Genomic DNA, 21,532 nt, shown 5'->3' with positions numbered 1-21,532 from the left:
ACTTCTTGCCCTAATAGGCTATAGCAGCAACCATTGAAGATAAAAGAAGAAACTTTAGAGAGAGAATTAGAGGAGAAGAGTAAGAAGTTCAGCAACAGTCTCCGTCACCTTCGATTTCCTTCTCAATCCTTTCATCTCTTTTCTTCCTTATACACTGATTTGTTTCTCTCTCTATCTTTCTCTCATGTTTAGTGTTTACTACCTGCCTCATCTTTCTCTCTCTATGTCTGTCAAAAGTAGGTGAAAAGATACCACGTGATTATCTCTCCTTTCTCTCTCTTGGCTGCTGGCACTATATGAAAGAAGTTCTTCCTTCAATCTTTTCTTTTATCAATAATAAAAATAGTTTAGAACTTTAGACTAATGAGGAACCTATGTATTATTGTATAATATATATTATATATTAGTTTAATGTTATTATTATTATTATATTATATAATGTTATTATATAATATATATATATATTATATAATTATAATATATATATATATATATATATATATATATATATATATATATATATATATAACCGATTAAATCCGACTAGTCCCGTTGTAGTCCCGACTAGTAGCTAGGCCCGGGTCTGCCGACTAGTCCCGATTTCCGATTTTTCGAGCTTAGCTCAAGTCAATGATTTTTGACCCGAGGTCTCTATAAGCACCGGTTTTTAATGTGGGTGACGTTCACCTTCGTTTACTTCTCCCATCTTCTTCTTCCAACAAAAAAGGAATCCTAATCAATTCTTCTTCCAAAACAAAACCCTAGAAAAGAGTGTAACATTCTCCGGCAACGGCGACGACAACGTCTCCGACACCTACCGGCGACTATTCTTTTATTCGAAAAAATCAATCCGGGTGATTTATTCATCATACAACTGTGTTACATCTAATTTATAGGTTCTTTATATCATCTTTTGAAAAGAAATTAGGAAGATAACCATGGAAGAAGAGAGTTCTAAAAATTTAACAACTACATCGATTCCAACTCTTTCACCTATTTCCATGCAAGGAGAAGTTTCTCATGAGGTATACAACCATTCCCCGATCCTATTTTATATGTTTTTATACGTGTTGTGTGAGTTTTTGAAAAAACCAAAGTGAAACTTCGGTGACGCGGACGGACTGAACCAGTCCGGTACTTATTAGTCATTAACGGATCGGTCTATCCGTTTATAAATGAAATGTCACGGACTCAAAAGTCCGTGCTCTTGTATATTTAGACGGATAGACTGATCAGTCCTTAGCTGATAAATCCCGGACTCGTTCAGTCCATTCCATCCTTCACCCTTTGACAGATTCCGGACCTTAATATTGTTCCTATTGAAGAGGAGTACCATGCCGAAGAAGAAAATCGACCTTCAAATGATGGGTGTCAATTTATTAGTATTGATGTTGGTCAGTATTTTGTGACTGAAGATGTTTTTCAAACTAAAGAGGAGTTAATCGGTTGGGCTCAAGAAATTGGGAAAAAACATAAGTTTGTAGTATTGACCTCCAGGTCAGGTAATAGAAGAGGTGGACAGAAACCCCGGTTAGAATTATGTTGCGAAAGAAGTGGAGTATTTCGTTCACATGAGAAGAAGGATTTAGTTCCAAAATCCCATCAACCACCTATAAAGAAAAGGAAATCGAGCACCAAAAAATGTCAATGTCCTTTCAAGCTCAAAGGAATACCGGGGGTTAATGACACGTGGAAAGTGTCAGTTGTGTCTGGAATCCATAACCACGAGTTAGCTGAAAGTCTTCTAGGTCACGCATATGTGAATAGGTTGAAACCCGATGAAAAAGCTGTTGTGAAACATCTATTAAAAATTAGTTCGAAGCCAGCTCAAATTCTTTCTCAAATTCATGAACAATTCAAGGATAACACATCAACGTTGAAAACCATTTACAATGCACGTGCGATCATACGTATGGAAAACCAAGAAGGAAGGAGTCCGATGCAACAAGTCATTAAGTTGTTGGTGGAACACCATTATGTCTACCATTTTTCAAAGAACGAAGACACTGATGAGGTAACAAATCTATTTTGGGCACATCCTGATTGTATTCGATTATTACAGAGTTTCCATACCGTGTTATTGCTCGATTGTACGTATAAAACCAACCGATTTAACAAGCCATTGCTTGAGATTGTTGGGGTAACTTCTACGTTGAAATCCTTCACCGCGGCCTTTACATTTATGGATGGGGAGACAACTAATCAGTACACATGGGCCCTTAATCGTTTGCGGACGTTGTTTCCTCCCAACTCAATGCCAATCGTGTTTATTACCGATCGTGAACTTGCACTGATTAACGCCATTGGTGAAGTCTTTCCAAATACTCAAAGGTTGCTATGTACTTTCCACATCGACAAGTGTGTGGTAGCCAAAGTCAAAGGTCATTTCAAACAAGAATAATTCAATGTGTTTATGACAATGTTTCGAGCTATCATGTATGCTGAGACTGAAAGTGGTTATAATGAGGCGGTGGAAACTTTTGTGAAGTTTTGGTCAAACACACATCATAAAGATGTTAGTTATGTTCAAGATACCTGGTTGGGATTGAAAGAGAGATTTGTGACTGCATGGACTAACGGGGTTATTCACATGGGAAATACTACAACAAATCGTGTGGAAGGTGCTCATTCCAAATTGAAGAGATATCTATGTAGCTCCGAAGGTAACTATGTTACGTGCTGGGAATTTATGCATATCATGACGGAAACCGAAACATGTGAAATTATAACATCTTTTGAGCACAGTCGTATTAAGGTGAAGGAAGGGCATCAAATCAAGTTTTTTAAAGAGCTACGTGGTTATGTCTCGCACGCGGCATTAGATCTTATGGTAGATGAGATCGACCGTGCAAATGGGATTGATATTAACGTTCAAAATTGCGGATGTGTTCTAAGGTATGTCTATGGTCTCCCTTGTGCTCATGAGATGGTATCTTTGATGAATCAAGATAAGGTATGTCCAAAGGACATCATTCACCCTCAGTGGACCAAGCTATCCATTAACCCGACTCCGCCGATTCATAATGATCTTGACGCATCACATGAGATGGAGCACCTTTATTTAATGTGGGATAAATCCAGTGATGCTGAGAGGACCGCAATACTTGAGAAGTTGAGGGAAATTTCTTTTCCGGTCATGACAAACTTGTGTGAGCCATTGCAACAAACAAAGACAAAAGGGGCTCCGAAACAAAGAAGAATGAGCAAAAAAGAAAAAGAAGCTGCAAAATCTACTAAGAAGAACCCATCTGCTTTCGAATATGCAAAGTGTGTTGATGAATGTGTTCCCTCCACTCAGACAGTACGTAAAGTTAACAAAGTAACCAAAACACCGAAAGCAACCATACCCAATTTTGAAAGATACAAAGGACAGATTCCGCCAGTTATGGATCCATTCTTGGATGACATTATAGATGTGCCAGGCGATGGTCATTGTGGGTTTCATGCCGTTGGTAAAGGACTTGGATTTTCACTAGAAGATGGTTGGAAACAAGTTCGCGAAAATGTCATAAAAGAACTTGAGGATCAGTACACACTCTACAAAGAGATGTTTGGAATAAGAGATTACACTCAAACATTAAGTGCCGCGAACAACTTCAATTTTACATGTCCGGAAGATTGGTTCTACATTCACCCGTACACTAGTATAGCTGTGGCGAGTAGCTTCAATTGCATATTAGTTCATTTGTCTATAGGTTGTTCGACAACTTTCTTACCCTTACTTAGTGGTCCACCTTCTGAGGGTTATAAAATTGCATGCATTACATATAGTGGTGGTCACTTTATGAACGTTAAACTCAAAAAAGATTCTATACTCCCTCCCATTGCACCGCAATGGTCTAGGTATGCATCGCTAGAGGCAACGGGTTGGCTTGAACTTGTTAGAGATAGAATCGAGGATGGAAAGAAATTTTATTCTCATGATAATTCGAATGAGCCAAGTAGTAGTGTGATAAATTTAAGTGATGATTAAGGTGTACTGAAAGACCGAGTTACAAAGTTTTTGATTTAATATTTGAATAAATTTTGATGATTAATTGTCTTCGTTACTTAACTTTTTGATTTAATATTTGAATAAATTTAGATGATTAATTTTCTTTGGGTTTATAATCGAAGAGAAACAGAAAAACAGGAATTTCATACAGGTCACGGATCCCTGAATCCGTTTTGGTTCACAAAGGGACGGATTCAGAGATCCGTCAATCTCTAACAGGAACCCCTGTTAGAAAGAAACGGATCTATGGATCCGTTTCATATAAAAAGGACACGGATCCATAGATCCGTTACTTTCTAACAGGGGTTACTGTTTTCCTGTTAGAAAGAAACGGATCTATGGATCCGTTTATTGTAACATCGTCACGGATCCATAGATCCGTGACCTGAGAAGGGAAGGCACGGATTAGCTGATCCGTACGGGTTTTTTTCTTTTTCCAAACGATGGTACTTAAGGTGGCGTTTTGTAAACCTTCCGTTCGGTAGATCTTAGAGTCGTTACAGTTTGATAGATATTAAAACTTGTTAAAAAAACAAGAATAACGATCAAAATGTACGGTAGATGTTAAAACTTGTTAAAACAAGAGTAACGATGTTCAAACATAGATCAAATTGTACGATACACATCGTTCACAAAAGAAGTTAAAAAAAAGTAACCGTTGTTCACAAAAGCAATTCAAAATAACGAGACTACTCTTGAGATTCTAAACCATAATATATGGGATAATATAATACTTCATTCCTTTTGTGATTTCCTCGATTTCTTCACCGTAGTTTTTCTAGACGATCTTCTTGGTTCGGGTTCTGGTTGAGGTTGATGAGGACATTCGGGAAGCGGCATTTCAGCCCTCGCATTAGTTAGGATTTCAAGCCCTAACGGAACGTCAGACGCTTGAATCGCTACAATGGCACGATCAATTCCATCTCTCTAAAAAAACAACAATGGATTAATAACAAATTAGGTAACAAATTATAGCTACAAATTCAAAAGTAAAAAAACAAAAGAATGATAAATCGAATACTCACGTAGTACAATACCGAACCTATGTACTGTTCTGGTCTATTGGATTTGTACAAAGCTGGGTTTTGTACAAACGGGTGAGATACTCTCTTGAACCAATTGTTATACTGAGCGCTTGCCTCCCACGGAGCCAAAGATACCTCCTTCGGTCTATCACTCATGTTTAGTAGGTGATCTTCCCAACGCCCCCAATGAGAAGCCACATTACCAAAGTTTTTAGAATCTCCATCCTTCGACACCTTTTTTGGTCGAATCGGTTCTTTAGGGATGACTTGAACCAACCCAAGTTGCCTTAACACCCTATCAGGGTGATAGGGCTCGGCAATATCGTTAACCGCGATGCAACCAGTGTAAAAAGAGTATTCAGGAAGTGGTAGTGCATCACCAGACAATAAGGGACGATATGGGTCCCAAATGACCTACATGATACAGACGTTTAACGAGTGATTCCTATAGCATACGTCAGGTATTATAGAACACAGGAAAAAATTAATAAATAAAATACATACATCTCTCTCAGTCAGACCGTCCAATTGCTCACGAGTGCTTCCTAGAGCACATGCCTTGTTGCCTTTCAAAACGTGTTCCTCCCATCTATACATCCGGGGCACGTTAGATATAGGATCATATTTTGGGTTGGGAACAGACACCCCAAGTTTGAAGTGTTCATCGATCCACGCCTACAAATGTAATGTTAAATACACATTTATTATTCGCTACTCTAACATAATAAAGAAATAATTGAGAGACAAAAATAAATATGAAATTACCTGAAATAAAGTAAGATAACCAGCCAATTGATTTCCTCCCCTCGAAGCAAAACCAATCTGCCGATAAAGATAGGCAAGCGCCGCTGTTCCCCACGAGTAACTCGGAATATCATCTAAGTTCTTCAGATAACGTAGATAGACAAAAGGAACCTTAGTTGCACTCTTATCAGCAAAAAGAGTACAACCAAAAAGATGCAAGAGGTATGCCCGTGCAACAACATCTTTGACAAGGTCGGTGTCATCCTCTTTCGACCCACTGCATTGCTCCCTCAACCACTTAAGCTCCACAGACTTAGATTTACCTAAGTGCAGTTTTACACCTTCGTAATCTAATTGTAAATAACGAGAGACTAGTAATGCATCTGGATCTTTTGTATCATCGTCATCGTCATCGTTCAAATCTTCATCATCCGTCTTGGACAGAACAACGGGTTTACCTTCAATTGGAAGACCACATATGCGATACACATCCTCTAACGTGATCGTCATCTCCCCGAACGGCATGTGGAAAGTATTTGTGTCCTCGTACCACCGCTCTGTAAATGCCGAGATTAGAACACGATCTAGCTTGGTGTATGAATATTTGGCGATGTGGGCCAATCCCGTGTTCCGGACTCTCTCTCGAACACTTTGACACTCAGTTTCCAGGTCCCACCCATTCGTCTTCTTCAAAGCAGTACCCACAACTACGACAGACGCATGGTTGTGTAACTTCAGCACCGGCCTCTCCTGAAAATAAAAAAGATATTGTTTTAGATTGATGATTAACAAAATTTTATCATAACTACTAAAATTAGAAAATAATATTTGCTTACCGGTTTGTTCCAAATCGTATAAGCAACATGATTCTTGAAACAAGGTAGAAGCGCACGATCTATCGGACCTCCAGAGTACGGGTCTGAAAATGAAGATGACCCCCCTACTTCTGTTTCTACTGTCGAAATAGGAGGCTCTGTTTCGTTCTCATTTCCTTGCGTTCGTCGTTGCTTACGTGGTGCCATAATAACTTTTGAATAATACGCGGATATGTGATGCACAAACAATAAATAATCAAAATATGTTTTCCTACTCTAAATTAATGAAGGAAAAATTAGACGTATCGCTACAAAAAAGGTCATTCAAAATAGGCACGTATCGCTACAAAAAAGGTCATTCAAATAATGAAGGAAAAATGATGAGAAAAATAAAGAAAGAAAAATATGAAAGATTAAAAAAAAAAAAAAAAACCAGGTCCCGGATCAGGTAATCCGTGCCCTTTAAGTCCGGAACGGATTACCCAGTCCGTCACGGACTGGAAAGGGAGTTCGTTTCTTTGTACTAAGTCACGGATTAGCTGATCCGTGACTAGGAAGACACGGACGGACTGGTCCAGTCCGTCCGAGTCGTTCCAGAAGCTTCATAGATCTTGGGCAGTTTGTTTGGGCATCAAATATTCACAGAAAATGCTCTAAATATATTCGAAATTGAAGAATACAACATTCTAAACATGTTACAACACACTATTAACATCCCCAATCAATCAAACAACAAATTTATTCAAAAAAATTAAAAAAGTTAGGGTTTTTGAACCAACCTTGAAGGAGCAATTGTAGCTTGATTTCAACTTCGTCTCCACCAAATGATTCTTGATTCTAAGATTTAGAGAGTCGAATGACTTATTCTCAACAAAATTTGAGGGAGATTAGTGAGATTATGAGCGATTTGATGAGGTTTAAACTCGGTTTTTTAAGAGCTTAGAGAGAGAAAGTTTAAAATCCCCAATTTTGGATGGATTTTGTGAGAGATGGATGGAGGGGTTAGGGTCAACAGATAATGGACCGGTGCCTGCATACTTGAGTGGTGCCAACAGAGAATAGAGCGCTTGGGCCTGGTGCCAACAGAGATGGGTGCCAACAGCTGTTTGGTCAGGTGCCTTTAGAAGCACCCAATTTTTTTTATATGCACGCCAGTTTCTAAGGTGACAACTCTCTATTACTTTCACTCAAGTCCTCTTAGAATTAGATGTATTATTTTAACACTTCCCTCTTTTCTCCGTAAACCCTAAGTAAGTTTGGTCTTCTTCTACTACTTCATCTTCATCATCAACCCAAAATTCTAGAGAGAGAATTTTTTTGGAGAAGATTATGACATCAAACAAAGGGAAGGGAATTGTTGAAGGATATTTCTAACCAGAAAAATCAGATCTAAAAATCCTAAAACCCGTTAAACTTTTAAAACCTTGAAATCAAAAATTTCAAAATCTTAGATTTTTTTTACAAACAAGTAGAGTTGCTCGTGCTTCGCAGAAAATCGGCAAAACACGAGAGATCTTAACTTTTGAGTATTTGTAAAAAAAAAAAAAAAAAAAAAAATCTGACTTGCCAATTTCGTAGATTTCTTACGAAAATTTGGCAAGACAGAAGGAAACTTGCCACGAAAATCTAGCATATTTTCGTGGATTTCCCACAAAATTCTGAGAATTTCTTCCTCACTTCGAATTTTAGCCTTGAAATCGTTTTGTATTCTTTCAAACTTCCCACGCGAAAAAACAAAATAAAATTAAAAAAAATTAGAGTTTTACCTCATCAATGTAGGGTTTGATTAAAACCCATCCAGGGGCGGCCCAGGCCCAAAGCAGCCGCCCCCATCCAGGGGCGGCCCAGGCCCAAAGCAGCCAAAGCGGCTGCTTTGGGCCTCACTTGGGCAAGGGCCCCAAATTTCATATAGTTACAGGCACCTTCAGTAAAATTATAAAATAAAAATAAATAATTACTTTACATGTTTGGTTGTTTGCTGGGAGAGTTTCCAAGTACAACTAAAAGTGAATTTGTCTTTATAATAGTGGGCCCAAATTCAAAGTTGCCAATAAGGTTACCTAATCAGCTAGTCTAACCCTAATTTGGCATCAAAGCTACAAACTTGAACCGATACGATTTATGGGGCTCTGTTTACCTTCTAATTGTTTTTTGGCAGCCTATTAAAACTTATACTTCTTGTTTCTATCTAGAATTTTATGGTGCTTTGTTTACCTTCTAATTTTTTTTTTTTACTGTGAAGGCTCCTTCTCCGGACGAAAATGTTGTAGGCTTCCGGATTATACAGGAGATCTCTCACAATTTGTTTGTAATCCGGAGGCCTACAACATTTTCGAGGGGAGCCTTCAGCCGCGCCCTTGTTATTATTCTCTATCTCTAACAATTTTCTATAAATCATAAGTCTTTAACAATAGTTTGCAGGTACATGTACTCTCTTATTTTTATTATTTTAGTACCGATTATCTTTATTTTGACCCTTTGATTTTTTGAGTATATATATTTTATGTTATTTATATTTAAAACGAATCAATTTATATTCTAAAGTAGAATAGTAAGTGGTGATAAAGTCACCTCCGCTCCACTATATCAGAAGAGAGATTAAATGGGTTGGTTTTGGGTTATGAACGCATCATTAGTAATTTGTAAGAAGAATCTTTTCAATATATGTTTAGCTTATCATTATGGAAATCGCATGCACTCCGTATTTAGTACATAAGTTTAGCTTTACGTTTTTTGGTAATGTTTTTCATAGTAATACATTTGTTACGACAAAAATTTATTTTTGTATAGTTTGTGTACAAAGGGCCCCGAATTATATTTCGCTTTAGGCCTCCCAACTACTTGGGCCGCCCCTGAACCCATCTAGGGTTTGATAAAAAACAAAGGAAAGTAGTAGAAACTATAGTTCACCAAAAAAACAAAGAGAAGTAGTAGAAACTATAGTTTACTAAAAAACAAGGGAAGTGGAGATTGATGAGTTTTATCTTCTTCATTCATCTAGGAATTGATAAAAAAACAAAAGAAAGTGGTAGAAACTATAGTTTACTTTTAGTATCAGTAAAAGAATAAGAATAAGACTAAGAAGAAGGAAGAAGGAAGAAGAAGAAGAAGATGATGAAGAAGAAGACAACTTAGGTTTTCAATTTTGAACTATTATTTTGTTAATGGTCCACAAGTTAGTAACTGTTAATATTTAAGACTTTATGGAGTTGTCCCCTTATTAAATCAAAGTCAACTAAGTCAAGCATAATTGACTCGCACCGGGCCTCAAAATAGTTGTCCATATAAAAAAACAGTTGTCCACGTATTGGCCACCTTGTAGGCAATCCCCGAAGTTGTTATAGACAATCTCGCTAAAGGCAATCTCTAGTTTTGTTAAAGGCAATGTGCGTTTAAGATGCAATGACTCAAGTAATGTTTGACCTAATAGAAACTTTTTTTCTTTCTTTCTTCTTCTTCCTTCCTTCTCCATGTTTTTCACCTTCATTCTTCTTCTTCTCGATACCTCCTTCTTCCCTTTCATCTTTCTCTTCTCTCTTTATTGCCGGCGAGGACCATGTTGGTTTCGGGGCTATGGATTGGGTTCTTGACAACTAATTAATATTACATTATAAAGTTATGTAAATATAGAAACTAAAACTTATCTTAATTATTTGATCGAGGCGAGTGGTCACTCTTTCCTTAAGACAATTATGTCCCCGCAATGGTGCTAACGGAACTACGGACATTTGTCTCCCAAGATAAAACGATCGCGTCGTATAGAAAGAAGCACTACAATTCTATACGCTCCATCGAACTCTCTAGTTATTATGCTCTCATAAGCGACTCTAGACTACTCAACTTTTGTCTTCAAAATATACTAAAAGCTGTCTAAAAAAAAAACTTGTTTGAGAAAGAAACCAAATGGAGTATATATAGATTAATTGCGACTCTACAAGATGCCTCTCAATTTGGGTTGTGACTACACATAACTTGTGTCTTTTCACATGTTATCTATTGGATAATATTTCACTCAAATAAAGAATTATTTACATAACTAATAATTTTCCAACAATCCCCCACATGAGTGAAATTATCAACAAAAGATAGACGACATACAAACAGATGACAGACAGATAGACAAACAAACAAACATACATATATATATGAGAGCACAACAGGAGATGTCATGCATCGGGAAAGATAGCTTTTGGCTTTGAATCTTCCGTAGTGAAAAGATACCGGGTTTACAAGGACCTTAGTGAACTATGTCTTGAACTGGGTCCTGTGAACTGTAAACCGATGCAGTGGCTATCACACATGACACTCCTTATAACCTTCCGTTCTCGGTTGTGTTCATTTCGGCCTTGAACGTTCTCGGGTTTCATGAGCGCTTTAGAGAAGTCGGCCATAACGACCTTCTCACGGAACCGGCACCAGTTCACACTCATATAGGTGATCTCCTATTAAAGGTATCCTGTTATACCCCACTTAGAAAACAAAATCCTAAACTATAGGAATCATTAAAAATAATTTTATCGTTACTCATTACAGGCAACACTGATTCATCTTAGGAATGGGTAAGAGATAAATCTCTTTTAGTGTTACTGGCGAGTCAGTATATAACTTCAGTTTCCCATTGAACCTAGATCTTGGGATCTCCAGTCAACTAGGTTGGGTTTCCGTTATGACTTTACTCATTTACTTTAGGCAATAGTCCCATTCCCCTTGTTGACAATTGCTCCTTTGACACACCTATACTATATAATTGAATCCAGTTAGGTTGTCATTTACATGCGCATTTATCTTAAATCCTCAACTTAGAGAGCAATTGTTTAATGGTAATTTTATCATCTTGTTTTCAAATATTTTCTACGAAATAGAGTTTTCTCATGTTCTCCGTTCCATTTGGAATACATATTCGCTTTGATACTTTTGATAAACGAATTGGATATTCTTTAATTTTTTTGTAGTCCGTAACTCATCAAGATATATATATCTTATACACCATGTCATAAGCTTCGGTGTATATAAATCTCATTTTTTATTTTCTATAGAACGATGAGATGTGTATCTCAATAGGGTGTTCTCAAACATCATGTAAAACATCGCTAGCTACAACTTCCGTTTGATATTAGGTCGGCCGCCCTAATCCCAAATCGTTACGTTTTACGTTTGAGTTAATTTGACTTTAATCTAACTAAGAGCTCTTCTCTTAATCATATCACTTGAAACATTCTTATGATGAGAAGTTTGAACACATAGAACTCCTTTGTTCTACGTCCTCATTGTATTGATATTATTTAAATAAAAATAATTTACAAATTCAACTTGTAGGGATTAAAACACCTCACATTAAATACGAACATTACTATTACATAGCATAGCCCTACCCATTTCTCCATTGGAAATTCCCCCACATTTTCTGACTGTAATGTTAGGACGCCCAGTCACTTATCTTATGTAAGAATTTTAGGCAGACATAAATGTCCTTCTTAAACAAACCCCACAATGCGAGTTTTAATGATCCAACATTTGTATGAGAGAAACCTCACTATATGTCGTATTTTTTTCCCTTCATAAATCCCCCACAGTTCATGGCAACATATTGTCATGAAACTAAACTCAGGGAGTCTTTCTCTATTTAAGATCCAATAGAATACACAACGGTTTCTACCACCATAAAATGGTTATTATTAAAATGACATAATGATTTCGGATTGTATTTCTCTGCATAAGCTGTATCATCTTCATTGCAGTAGTCATCCGTGATCTGTGTGATGTGGCACATGCTTTTGTAACAAATGTTGCAAGCGTAAATCATCGGATATAATTTATATACTTATCTGAATAAAAAAAAACTGTTCCTCATACATTGTAACTTCTTTTGTCAAAACAATCATTTTTTGTTTTTGAACAAGATCGGCTTTCCGGACTTCTCCTTCTAATGTTAGAGTTTTACAGAGATCTGCATTCTGACAGTAGCCATGTATCAAAATCCTAATGCTGAAAGTAGACATAATTGCAGCATGAGAGCATATGAGGTACTCTTACTAATTTTTAGGTAGGGTTTTACAACATTTCTTTCTCTTTCACCAAAACCATCAACAATGCAAAAGCACATTAAGGGGTACTCATTCCAACTGATAAGTTTGATTGCTCGACAACTTCCTTAAATGATTTTTGATAATATTATCTAACCGCTTACTGAGATTTGCGGTTCAATGAGTTAGCAACTTAAGAAAAGTCACTGAAATAACAAGTTTCTTCTTTAGTGTTGCCAGTGGTTGGAAGATTGAGAGTGACATTAAATCTTATAATATCAAGTTGTATCAAGTTGTTATCAAGTACTTGTGTTCTCTACAAGCATCAAAGATTGGTATTATGGTTCTGTTGGCTCAAACGGGGTATTTTATGAACAAAACTTCAAGTTCGTCCATGAACCCATGCCTACTGGAAGCTGAATTATAAACTCAAAGTGCTCAAACTCGGGAGTTAAGCAATACTCATTTCTCATTGAATTGAAATCTTGCTTCCCCAATTGTACTAACTCCTCATTAGTGCAAGCTAGCAAAACACCTTGCTATGTAACTGTTCGGCAGATTCCCACGCGTTACGCACCCGTTCGCCACTTTGTTCTCTGTGCATGGCGATGTTCCTTGAAGCACTCGAGCAAGGCAATGGCGCGTTAATTCCTTCGCTCTTCATTAATCCAAACAGTTAACCCATATAGTTCCAAAGTATAAGGTCTCTTGAAGCATATAACCACAGATTTGCCTCCCTTGTTCAAGAGCAAAGATATTCGTCAAGAGCAAAGATATTAGCACAAGGTGCTAAAATCGAACTCATTCGGCGATGCTTCCAGCAACATCTTATAAAAAAAAATATAATGCTTCTTTACTACGCTTATGGCGAGGGTAGATAGTGATTAAGGAATTCTGTGAAATTCGACCCATCTCAGAGAACCAAAGTGTAAAACTTCTCCATATACCACATTAACTATAAATGACAAGAATGTCATTTCGGACAAAGCTGTTCGAGAAGAAAAAGTGTCTTAGTCGAAACCGACCCATTTTCCTAGAAATAGGTAAGATTTTCCTGCAAACATTATGAGAATCAAACCTAGAGTGGCATAATCAATTTGGTTAGTAGTTCTTAACATTAGTAGAATCAAATCGAAGGACTCCTCCCTTCGGAGTAGTTGTGTATATCCTGCTAACATTGCATTCCGCGACAAGACACTTTGTTCATCAAACAGGGCCTACAATCCTTCGACACAACTTATCACCCTTTTTGAAGTCACCCATTTAACAATATTTGGGAAACCAGATTGAATGATGGAATGTGGCACACCAATTCCTAATTAGTAGTAGAGAGTATTTATTATCCTTGACATCAAAGATACCTACACAGCCACAAACGATTGGCTGTTTCAACAAAAAAAATTTAACCATAAAAAATAATATGATCACCACTGACATTTTGTTTTAGTGCATATTACTATTTTAAGTACCCCATCAAATAATTTACCTGTGTTGGTCAAAGTGGCATGTCAAAGATATGAGATAAAGGTGATACCTTTGCAAAGGTGGTACTTGTTCAAATGATTGGACCCAAAGGATACAAGGATTCATAGTCAGGAGTCAGGACACATCTTTTAGAAAAGCTACCGAGGAAGAGGTTCTATCTTAAACTCTAAACTTGAAAGATGTCTGCACGTACAAATGGGAGACCTCTACAAAGTTCTTTTTTTTTTTGTATCAAAGAAAAATGAGGATGTATATATCCAATCCAGAACATATCAGTACCATCAGCATACTACCACTGACTCTCTATCCAACATTTCTAAGTAAGATGGTCCAATTGAAAAAAACAGTAAGTCATTTCTAGACCATAATCAGGACAGATAAAAATTATGGGTTCTTATAAATGATTTATCCCACTAAACGAATTTATTATAATACTTCTCATCTTTGTTCCATCATTTATGAACACCTAGGGAACTACCTCTTATCAATTCATGTCTTATATCATTCTGTTAACAAAATTGTTAACTGTATCAATTCTTCAATTGTGATAAAAGAAAATGAAACCCAAAAGGTATTTTTCATAAACCATGGACTACAATGAGAACAAGAAAATAGGAGAACAATAGAATCGTCCATTAAAAGTGTGATGTTGTTTGGAACATCTCACACCTAATCTCATACAAGGACTGTAGATGATGCAAATAATTATACCACCTTAATATGTCATGCATCATGCATAAGTGAACAATATCACAACCTTTTTCTTTCCATGGTTGTATCCAACAGACGAAAAAGGACAAAAACACAGGTTGGCCAAAATCGTTTAGCGTCTTCTCAGCGTGAAATATAAAGCTCCAGGACACATACTGATGGAGACCATCTTCCTATTGGGCCTCACGGCCATGGTGATAGTGGGCCTCACGGTCAAGAAGCTACATTAGCGTAGTTTCTATAATTAAGTATTTAGGGTTTCCATAATTATGAGTCTTAGCAATCAAGGAAAGTATTATTAGTAGTTATCTTATTTCCTTATTTGAGTCTATCTAGGAAAGTACAATCTCTATATAAGAGAAGTCTAGTCTGTCTTTGTTAACCAGATCAGAGAATATTATCAACCAAGTTTATTATTATTCAAGTTATTAATCAAGTTTATTGTTTATCGTTATTTTATCAGTTTTATTTCGTTAGTTTAGTTTATTAACAATGGTGGATTCCATTACTTTTACGCTTCCGCAACAATCTACATCAGCTGGTATCAGAGCTTTAAGAATCTGGGAACAGATAATTTTTTTTAAATACTTCTCATCTTGAATGTTGGAATAATCTTCCGCGTTTAGGTTGGGATCCTTTAAGAGATGCACAACAACTCTATGTTGATCGAAAATATCAAAACAAAATTAATGTCGATTCCAAAATTCCTATGTTTGGTTATCAATATCATATAGATTTTTGGATTCAACAGATGGAAGATTGGTTTATAAACCAAGAAGTCCATGACGAAGATAAGGTTTTTGTCATCGAACAACACTTGTCTAAAAGAGTCTATGAAAAATTCAACGAGATGCAATGGAGACTCATTGATCAAGGAAAAAAATTCGTCGACGATTGGACTACATTAAAAAGCATCTTTAGGTATGTTTTTCTTCCTTTAGATGAATACTTATCTTTTATAGAATCTCAAATCCAATCGAACAAATTATTATCCGAAATTCCTTCGACTACCATGGTCAATATTATAAACTAATTAGAGAAAGAGAAAGAAATACTTATTGAGTTAGGAAAATACTTATTGAGGAAGGAAAAAATACTTATTGAGGAAGGAAAAGTTAGGAAAATGAATAACTCTAAATAACTGTAAACTCGATTAAACTTGATTGGGTTTTCTCTTCAACATGCGAATAATGGACAAACTAGATATCCTTTTATAGGATTCTGGACTTTCCTATATAGACTTGAATTAGACTTTCCTAAATAAATAAAATACTGCAACTTCCTAAATAACTAGACTCAAATCTGGACCTTTCCAATTATTGGAAATACTAAAATAACATAATTTCCTAAACCTAAATTCTCTAATAATCATACTAAAATTGGGACTTCCTAAAGCTACTCTCCATGGCCGGATGGCCCATGGCCCATGGCCCGGTTTAGTCATGGAAAAAGCCTCCACGCCGGGTGCCCCTGCATCAGCATCCCCTTCTCCCAAGAGGTTCGTCCCGAACCGTTTGATGAAGAAAATAACGTAATGCACCAGCAAACGGTGAACTCTGTTATGGTGATCCGTAATTCCCACTTTGTTCGACATTTGCCGGAATTTCGAAGAAGAATAAGGACCAAAACACCAACTTCATACCGAATCCAACGTTGCAAAGATCCTCGGAAAATCGATCTTAGAGAATATAGGTCCAATAATTTTCTACATCTCCCGCCATCCTGTAGGTCTGTAAAAAATATCATAAGCACCACATTCCCCTCTTTGAGAAAATTAACCTTGAGTGTCGTCTTCCAAACCATCACGACGAAATCCCCAACCTTCTTTGCTTTAATCTCTGTGCTAGGTGGTGAAACAGAATATTTTCGGGTAAAGCAAGCATAACAGAATTTAGACGAATCTTCTGTTAGCAAACTCTTCCAACTATCAAAAGCAAGTGAATCGGAACCGATAAACTGCCTAATATCCGCAACACTTAACTTAATTGAAATCAACTCTTCCATTAACACTTTAAGCTTATGATCCTTCTTCTTCAGTTCTGTAGAGAGTGAAGATAATTCCTTCTTTTGTTGATTTTGTTCTTTAAGTGTCTTTTCTATATTCTTCTCTAATTCCTGAACTTTTTGCTTCAAGATAGTTTCATCTTTCTCTCTCTTCAGATTCTCAATTGATTTCAAGGAATCAATCAACTTTCCATCAACTAAATCTTTCTCCTTAATCAAAGATTGAATATTCATTTTCCTAACTTTTCCTTCCTCAATAAGTATTTCTTTCTCTTTCTCTAATTGATTCAGTTTCTCCTGAATTTCTAATCTAATTTTATCAAGTTGGGGTTTTGGTCAAGAATCTAAGGTATATAATTTCTAGAATCATGCACAAACACTTTCTACATCACATACTAGAAATAATAAGATATTCGGTATAGTCAAGAATCTAAGGTATATAATTTCTAGAATCACACACAAACACTTTCTCGGCTGATATATTTATCTTTTGATAAAAATATGGTCAACTATATACACTATTCATATTAATACCTGGAGAATCTAAGGTATATAATTTCTAGAATCATGCTAGAAATAATAAGATATTCGGTATAGTCAAGAATCTAAGGTATATAATTTCTAGAATCATGCACAAACACTTTCTCGGCTGATATATTTATCTTTTGATAAAAATATGGTCAACTATATACACTATTCATATTAATACCTGGAGAAGATTTCACATGAACAAAAGGAGAATTACATGTCTCTGTTTCAGGCATAGCAATTCATGTTTTCTTTTTGTTTGTTGAAATACATAGCAATTCAAGTTGAAACCCGAGGCACACATTAAAATAATAATCAATTTACATTACCCACAAACCGAATTTAGAATGATAATTGTCTTAAGATTGTTGGTTTCGGGGCTATGGATTGGGTTCTTGACAACTAATTAATATTACATTATAAAGTTATGTAAATATAGAAACTAAAACTTATCTTAATTATTTGATCGAGGCGAGTGGTCACTCTTTCCTTAAGACAATTATGTCCCCGCAATGGTGCTAACGGAACTACGGACATTTGTCTCCCAAGATAAAACGATCGCGTCGTATAGAAAGAAGCACTACAATTCTATACGCTCCATCGAACTCTCTAGTTATTATGCTCTCATAAGCGACTCTAGACTACTCAACTTTTGTCTTCAAAATATACTAAAAGCTGTCTAAAAAAAAACTTGTTTGAGAAAGAAATCAAATGGAGTATATATAGATTAATTGCGACTCTACAAGATGCCTCTCAATTTGGGTTGTGACTACACATAACTTGTGTCTTTTCACATGTTATCTATTGGATAATATTTCACTCAAATAAAGAATTATTTACATAACTAATAATTTTCCAACAGCCCACACCGTAAATCAGGCACAAAATCAATGAAAATGCCGGCCTAAGAAAATATGGACAGAGACGTCGAGAGAGAGAAAGTAAAGAACCATACAGTAAGCCGTGTTCTTATTTTCATTTTTTTCCCCTGGACGTTGGAAAATCTGGCACAAAATTTCTTCAATAAAGAAGAAAGAAATCATAAGTTCATGCAATCTCCCCTTCCCAACAAAACTCAACAACACTAACCGATTTCTCCCTTTACATAACCCATTGAACATCTCTGAAATTTCCAGCTCAGAACCCTTGAAGAAGAACCCGAGTGAGCTCATTCATTGATTAATTAATTAAGAGTAACGGGCCTGGTAACCTGGTTCAAGTAAAAGAAGCAATCTTAGACTACTCCATCTTCCCCAACTACATCCCAAGTTATTTCTCCCTCATCTGTGGATTCTCACTATTTCATTTGATTCACAATCGAATACCTCCTCATCTACGGACGGATGATTTTTCGCCCGAAGATAGCATTGTCTTTAACTAAATTTGGTCATAATAAATTGACTAAGTAAAACTTACAAAATACATTGTTTTTAACAATAAAAGACATTGCCTATAAAATGTCCCTAAGTCCTAAATTCGTATGAATATACAGACCACGGGTGGGAATCATCCGGTCGCCCCGTCCAAGGTCATAAACTTCTCGGTCCAGTCTCGATCGGGAATCCAAACTTTTATCACTAGGGTACTCAGTAGCTCAGGGCGATCGAGGCTGACTGAGGCTGACCGGGTCCGAACAAAATCAAGAAATACCGCGACCATTGCTCGTAATTCTTGATCGTCCCATCAGACATCTAGTAGAATAATGCAAGTAGTTGCACCACCCACTATATAAAGATATGCTCGCTGAGGGTGCTGACATAGACTAATGGAGACGACTATTGACAAATGTTATAAGTCAATGTTGTTTACAAGAGCAAAGTTTTGGGTATGAGATTTACGTTCTGCAGGGCGGTGTTGAAATAAGAAAATGATATGTTGAAAAGTAGATGTTGGAATTTTGTTAGAAAAAAAAAAGAGAAATAGAGTTTTGTCGAGAAATAGAGTTACGACGAGAGAAAGGAAAGCTACATGCACTTGGAAAAGAATGTGACAAACTGGTAGTGGTGGTCGACCAACAAAATCTTAGGAAAATGGTGGAGGAATACGAGGGGATGAGATTCAACAAAAGAAGATAAAATGTGTGGATGTAAAAATATATTTGACAGTTGTTCCTCTAACCTTGTACCAAAATTGTGATGGGAATCTAAAGGCACTCGACTTTTGTGTACAAGTAGTGATGACCTTATCAGCTCAGCACTCAAGTTATTATTTCAATATTCTATAAACACTCAGATTTTTTAACAAGTGCTCATTGACATTTATACATGACACATTCAAACATCAAATAATGAATTAGAGATATACTTCATTAGAGATTTTTCCTTATCTAAAGTTGGTTGGAAAGAATTCTTGTTGATTATTTTTTAAATTTTAGAAAGAAAAAGATAGAAGAAAACACTTAGAGCATCTCCAGCCCCAGCGGGGCGGAGGCCATAAATTCAAATTTATGGCCTCCGCCCGGTGCTCCAAGCCCAGCTGCTTGGAGCGGAGGCTGGAGCTCCTCCACAGTCGCCCCTAAAGTTAGGGGCGACTGAAGGGAGGCCTCAAGTGACCGTTGGGGCCCCAACGGTCACTTGGGGAATGCTCCCTAGCCGTTGGATTTGCTCCAACGGCTAGAAATGGGTCCAACCCCTATAAATAGGGGTTGGACCCATTTTCATCTCCCACACTCTTCATCACTTTCTTTCTCTAATTCTTGCAACTTCCATCCTCTCCATTTCTATCTCTCTTTTTTTCAATTTTTTTTTGATCTTTTCATTTGTTCACCCATGGATCCATTAGACATCAACGAATTCGATAACCAAAGTTATATGGAAATGTTGTCCCCTAATTCTACTTACCCGTCGACTCAATTAGGAGTTGATGATTATGAAGTATGTGAGGATTCTTGCGTGCAAGGAGGGACGACTTCGATAAAGATAACTAAACGGGAACCGTATAAGCCGGATGAAGATATTTTACTTGCCAATTGTTATTTGAGAATCACATTTGATGCGGTTGCCGGAAATAGTCAAAAATATAAAGTATTTTGGCAAAATATATCGGATGAATATAATGCGACTGCAAAGTTTCGACGCACACTTAGAAGTTGTAAATCTCATTTCAGTGAGATAAGCTCGGAATGTCAAAGTTTTAAATCGACTTTGAGGATAATAAATAAAGTTCCAAAAAGCGGAGAAAACGATTATGACTGGGTAATTGTTTCTAACTTTTTAATTTCTTTTTTCTATCTTTTCACTTCATTCATAATATATACTTATATATATATTTTGTTTATACAAAGAGCTATCGAATTGTATAAAAAAATCATCAAGGTAAAGGGTTTAGGTTCCTACATGTTTACAAAATTTTGATGACACACAACAAGTGGATGGCAGACATGCCAGGAGAGTCAACATCCGGCAAAAGAGATTCTAATACCAATCCATCGGAAGAAAGACCAATTGGCCGTAAACAAGCCAAAGCAAATGCAAGAGTTGGCGAAACATCCACACATTCTACCGCTTCAAAAACTCCCAATTAGGGATACTGAGAAAAAAGAGATGAAGAATCCAACAAAGATCAACTAGTTTGAGTGAAGCTGTACGGGTTCAACAAGAGACCCTAAAGGTGCAACAAGATTTTCTACGGGTGCAAACGAAGTTGGCGAACCGACAATATGGGATGGACTTAATGAAGATTGATGTTAGGTCTCTCGACGAACATGCTCAAAGAATGCTTTTAGCGGCGCGAGACGCTTGGTTCAACGGTGCACCACGAGACCCAAGAAACCCCTTCTAGTTATTTTTAATTAATTTTTCTAGTGTTGTTTAGTCGTATTTAAGTAGTTTTAAATTTTTAATCAATTATTAATTGTAATCGATGTTTTTTTAATTGAATTTTATTAGTAAATTGAGAAATTTCTAATTCAAATTTTCGGCCTCAAGAGAGGCAGGGGCTGGATCTGAATTTTAAAGGCTGAGCTGAGGCCAATAATTTTAGGTGAAAAAATGGTTTTTTCGGCCTAAGACATGCTGGGATTGGAGATGCTCTTAGAATGCTAGTGCAAGTGCTTTAGTTAAGGTTCATTGACCCTAGTTAAAATAATAAGTCATCTGCTTATAGCACCATCCTTGTGAAATTGGTTTGGTTGTGCCCCTAACCGTTCCCTAGAACTTCGGTAGGGCAAGGGTTCAAAACCTCAAGTAGGCCGAAAGCATAAGC

At 36.7% G+C, this 21,532-nt stretch overlaps 1 protein-coding gene across 1 annotated transcript; it reads left to right on the top strand.

Moving 5' to 3' along the window:
- The first annotated feature begins 3,199 nt into the window (after positions 1–3,199).
- Positions 3,200–3,973, top strand: LOC147564452 (uncharacterized). The gene has a single exon (XM_086633171.1). The coding sequence runs from the start codon at positions 3,200–3,202 to the stop codon at positions 3,971–3,973; it is 774 nt and encodes a 257-aa protein (XP_086489297.1).
- The last annotated feature ends 17,559 nt before the right edge of the window (positions 3,974–21,532 follow it).

Source organism: Eschscholzia californica, unplaced genomic scaffold, assembly GCF_041429995.1.
Source record: "Eschscholzia californica isolate CP2 unplaced genomic scaffold, dmEscCali1.0.p SCAF_1, whole genome shotgun sequence".
Classification (NCBI taxonomy): Eukaryota; Viridiplantae; Streptophyta; class Magnoliopsida; order Ranunculales; family Papaveraceae; genus Eschscholzia; species Eschscholzia californica.
Note: the sequence above shows the minus strand (reverse complement) of the source record. Positions and strands in the feature narration are given on the sequence as shown.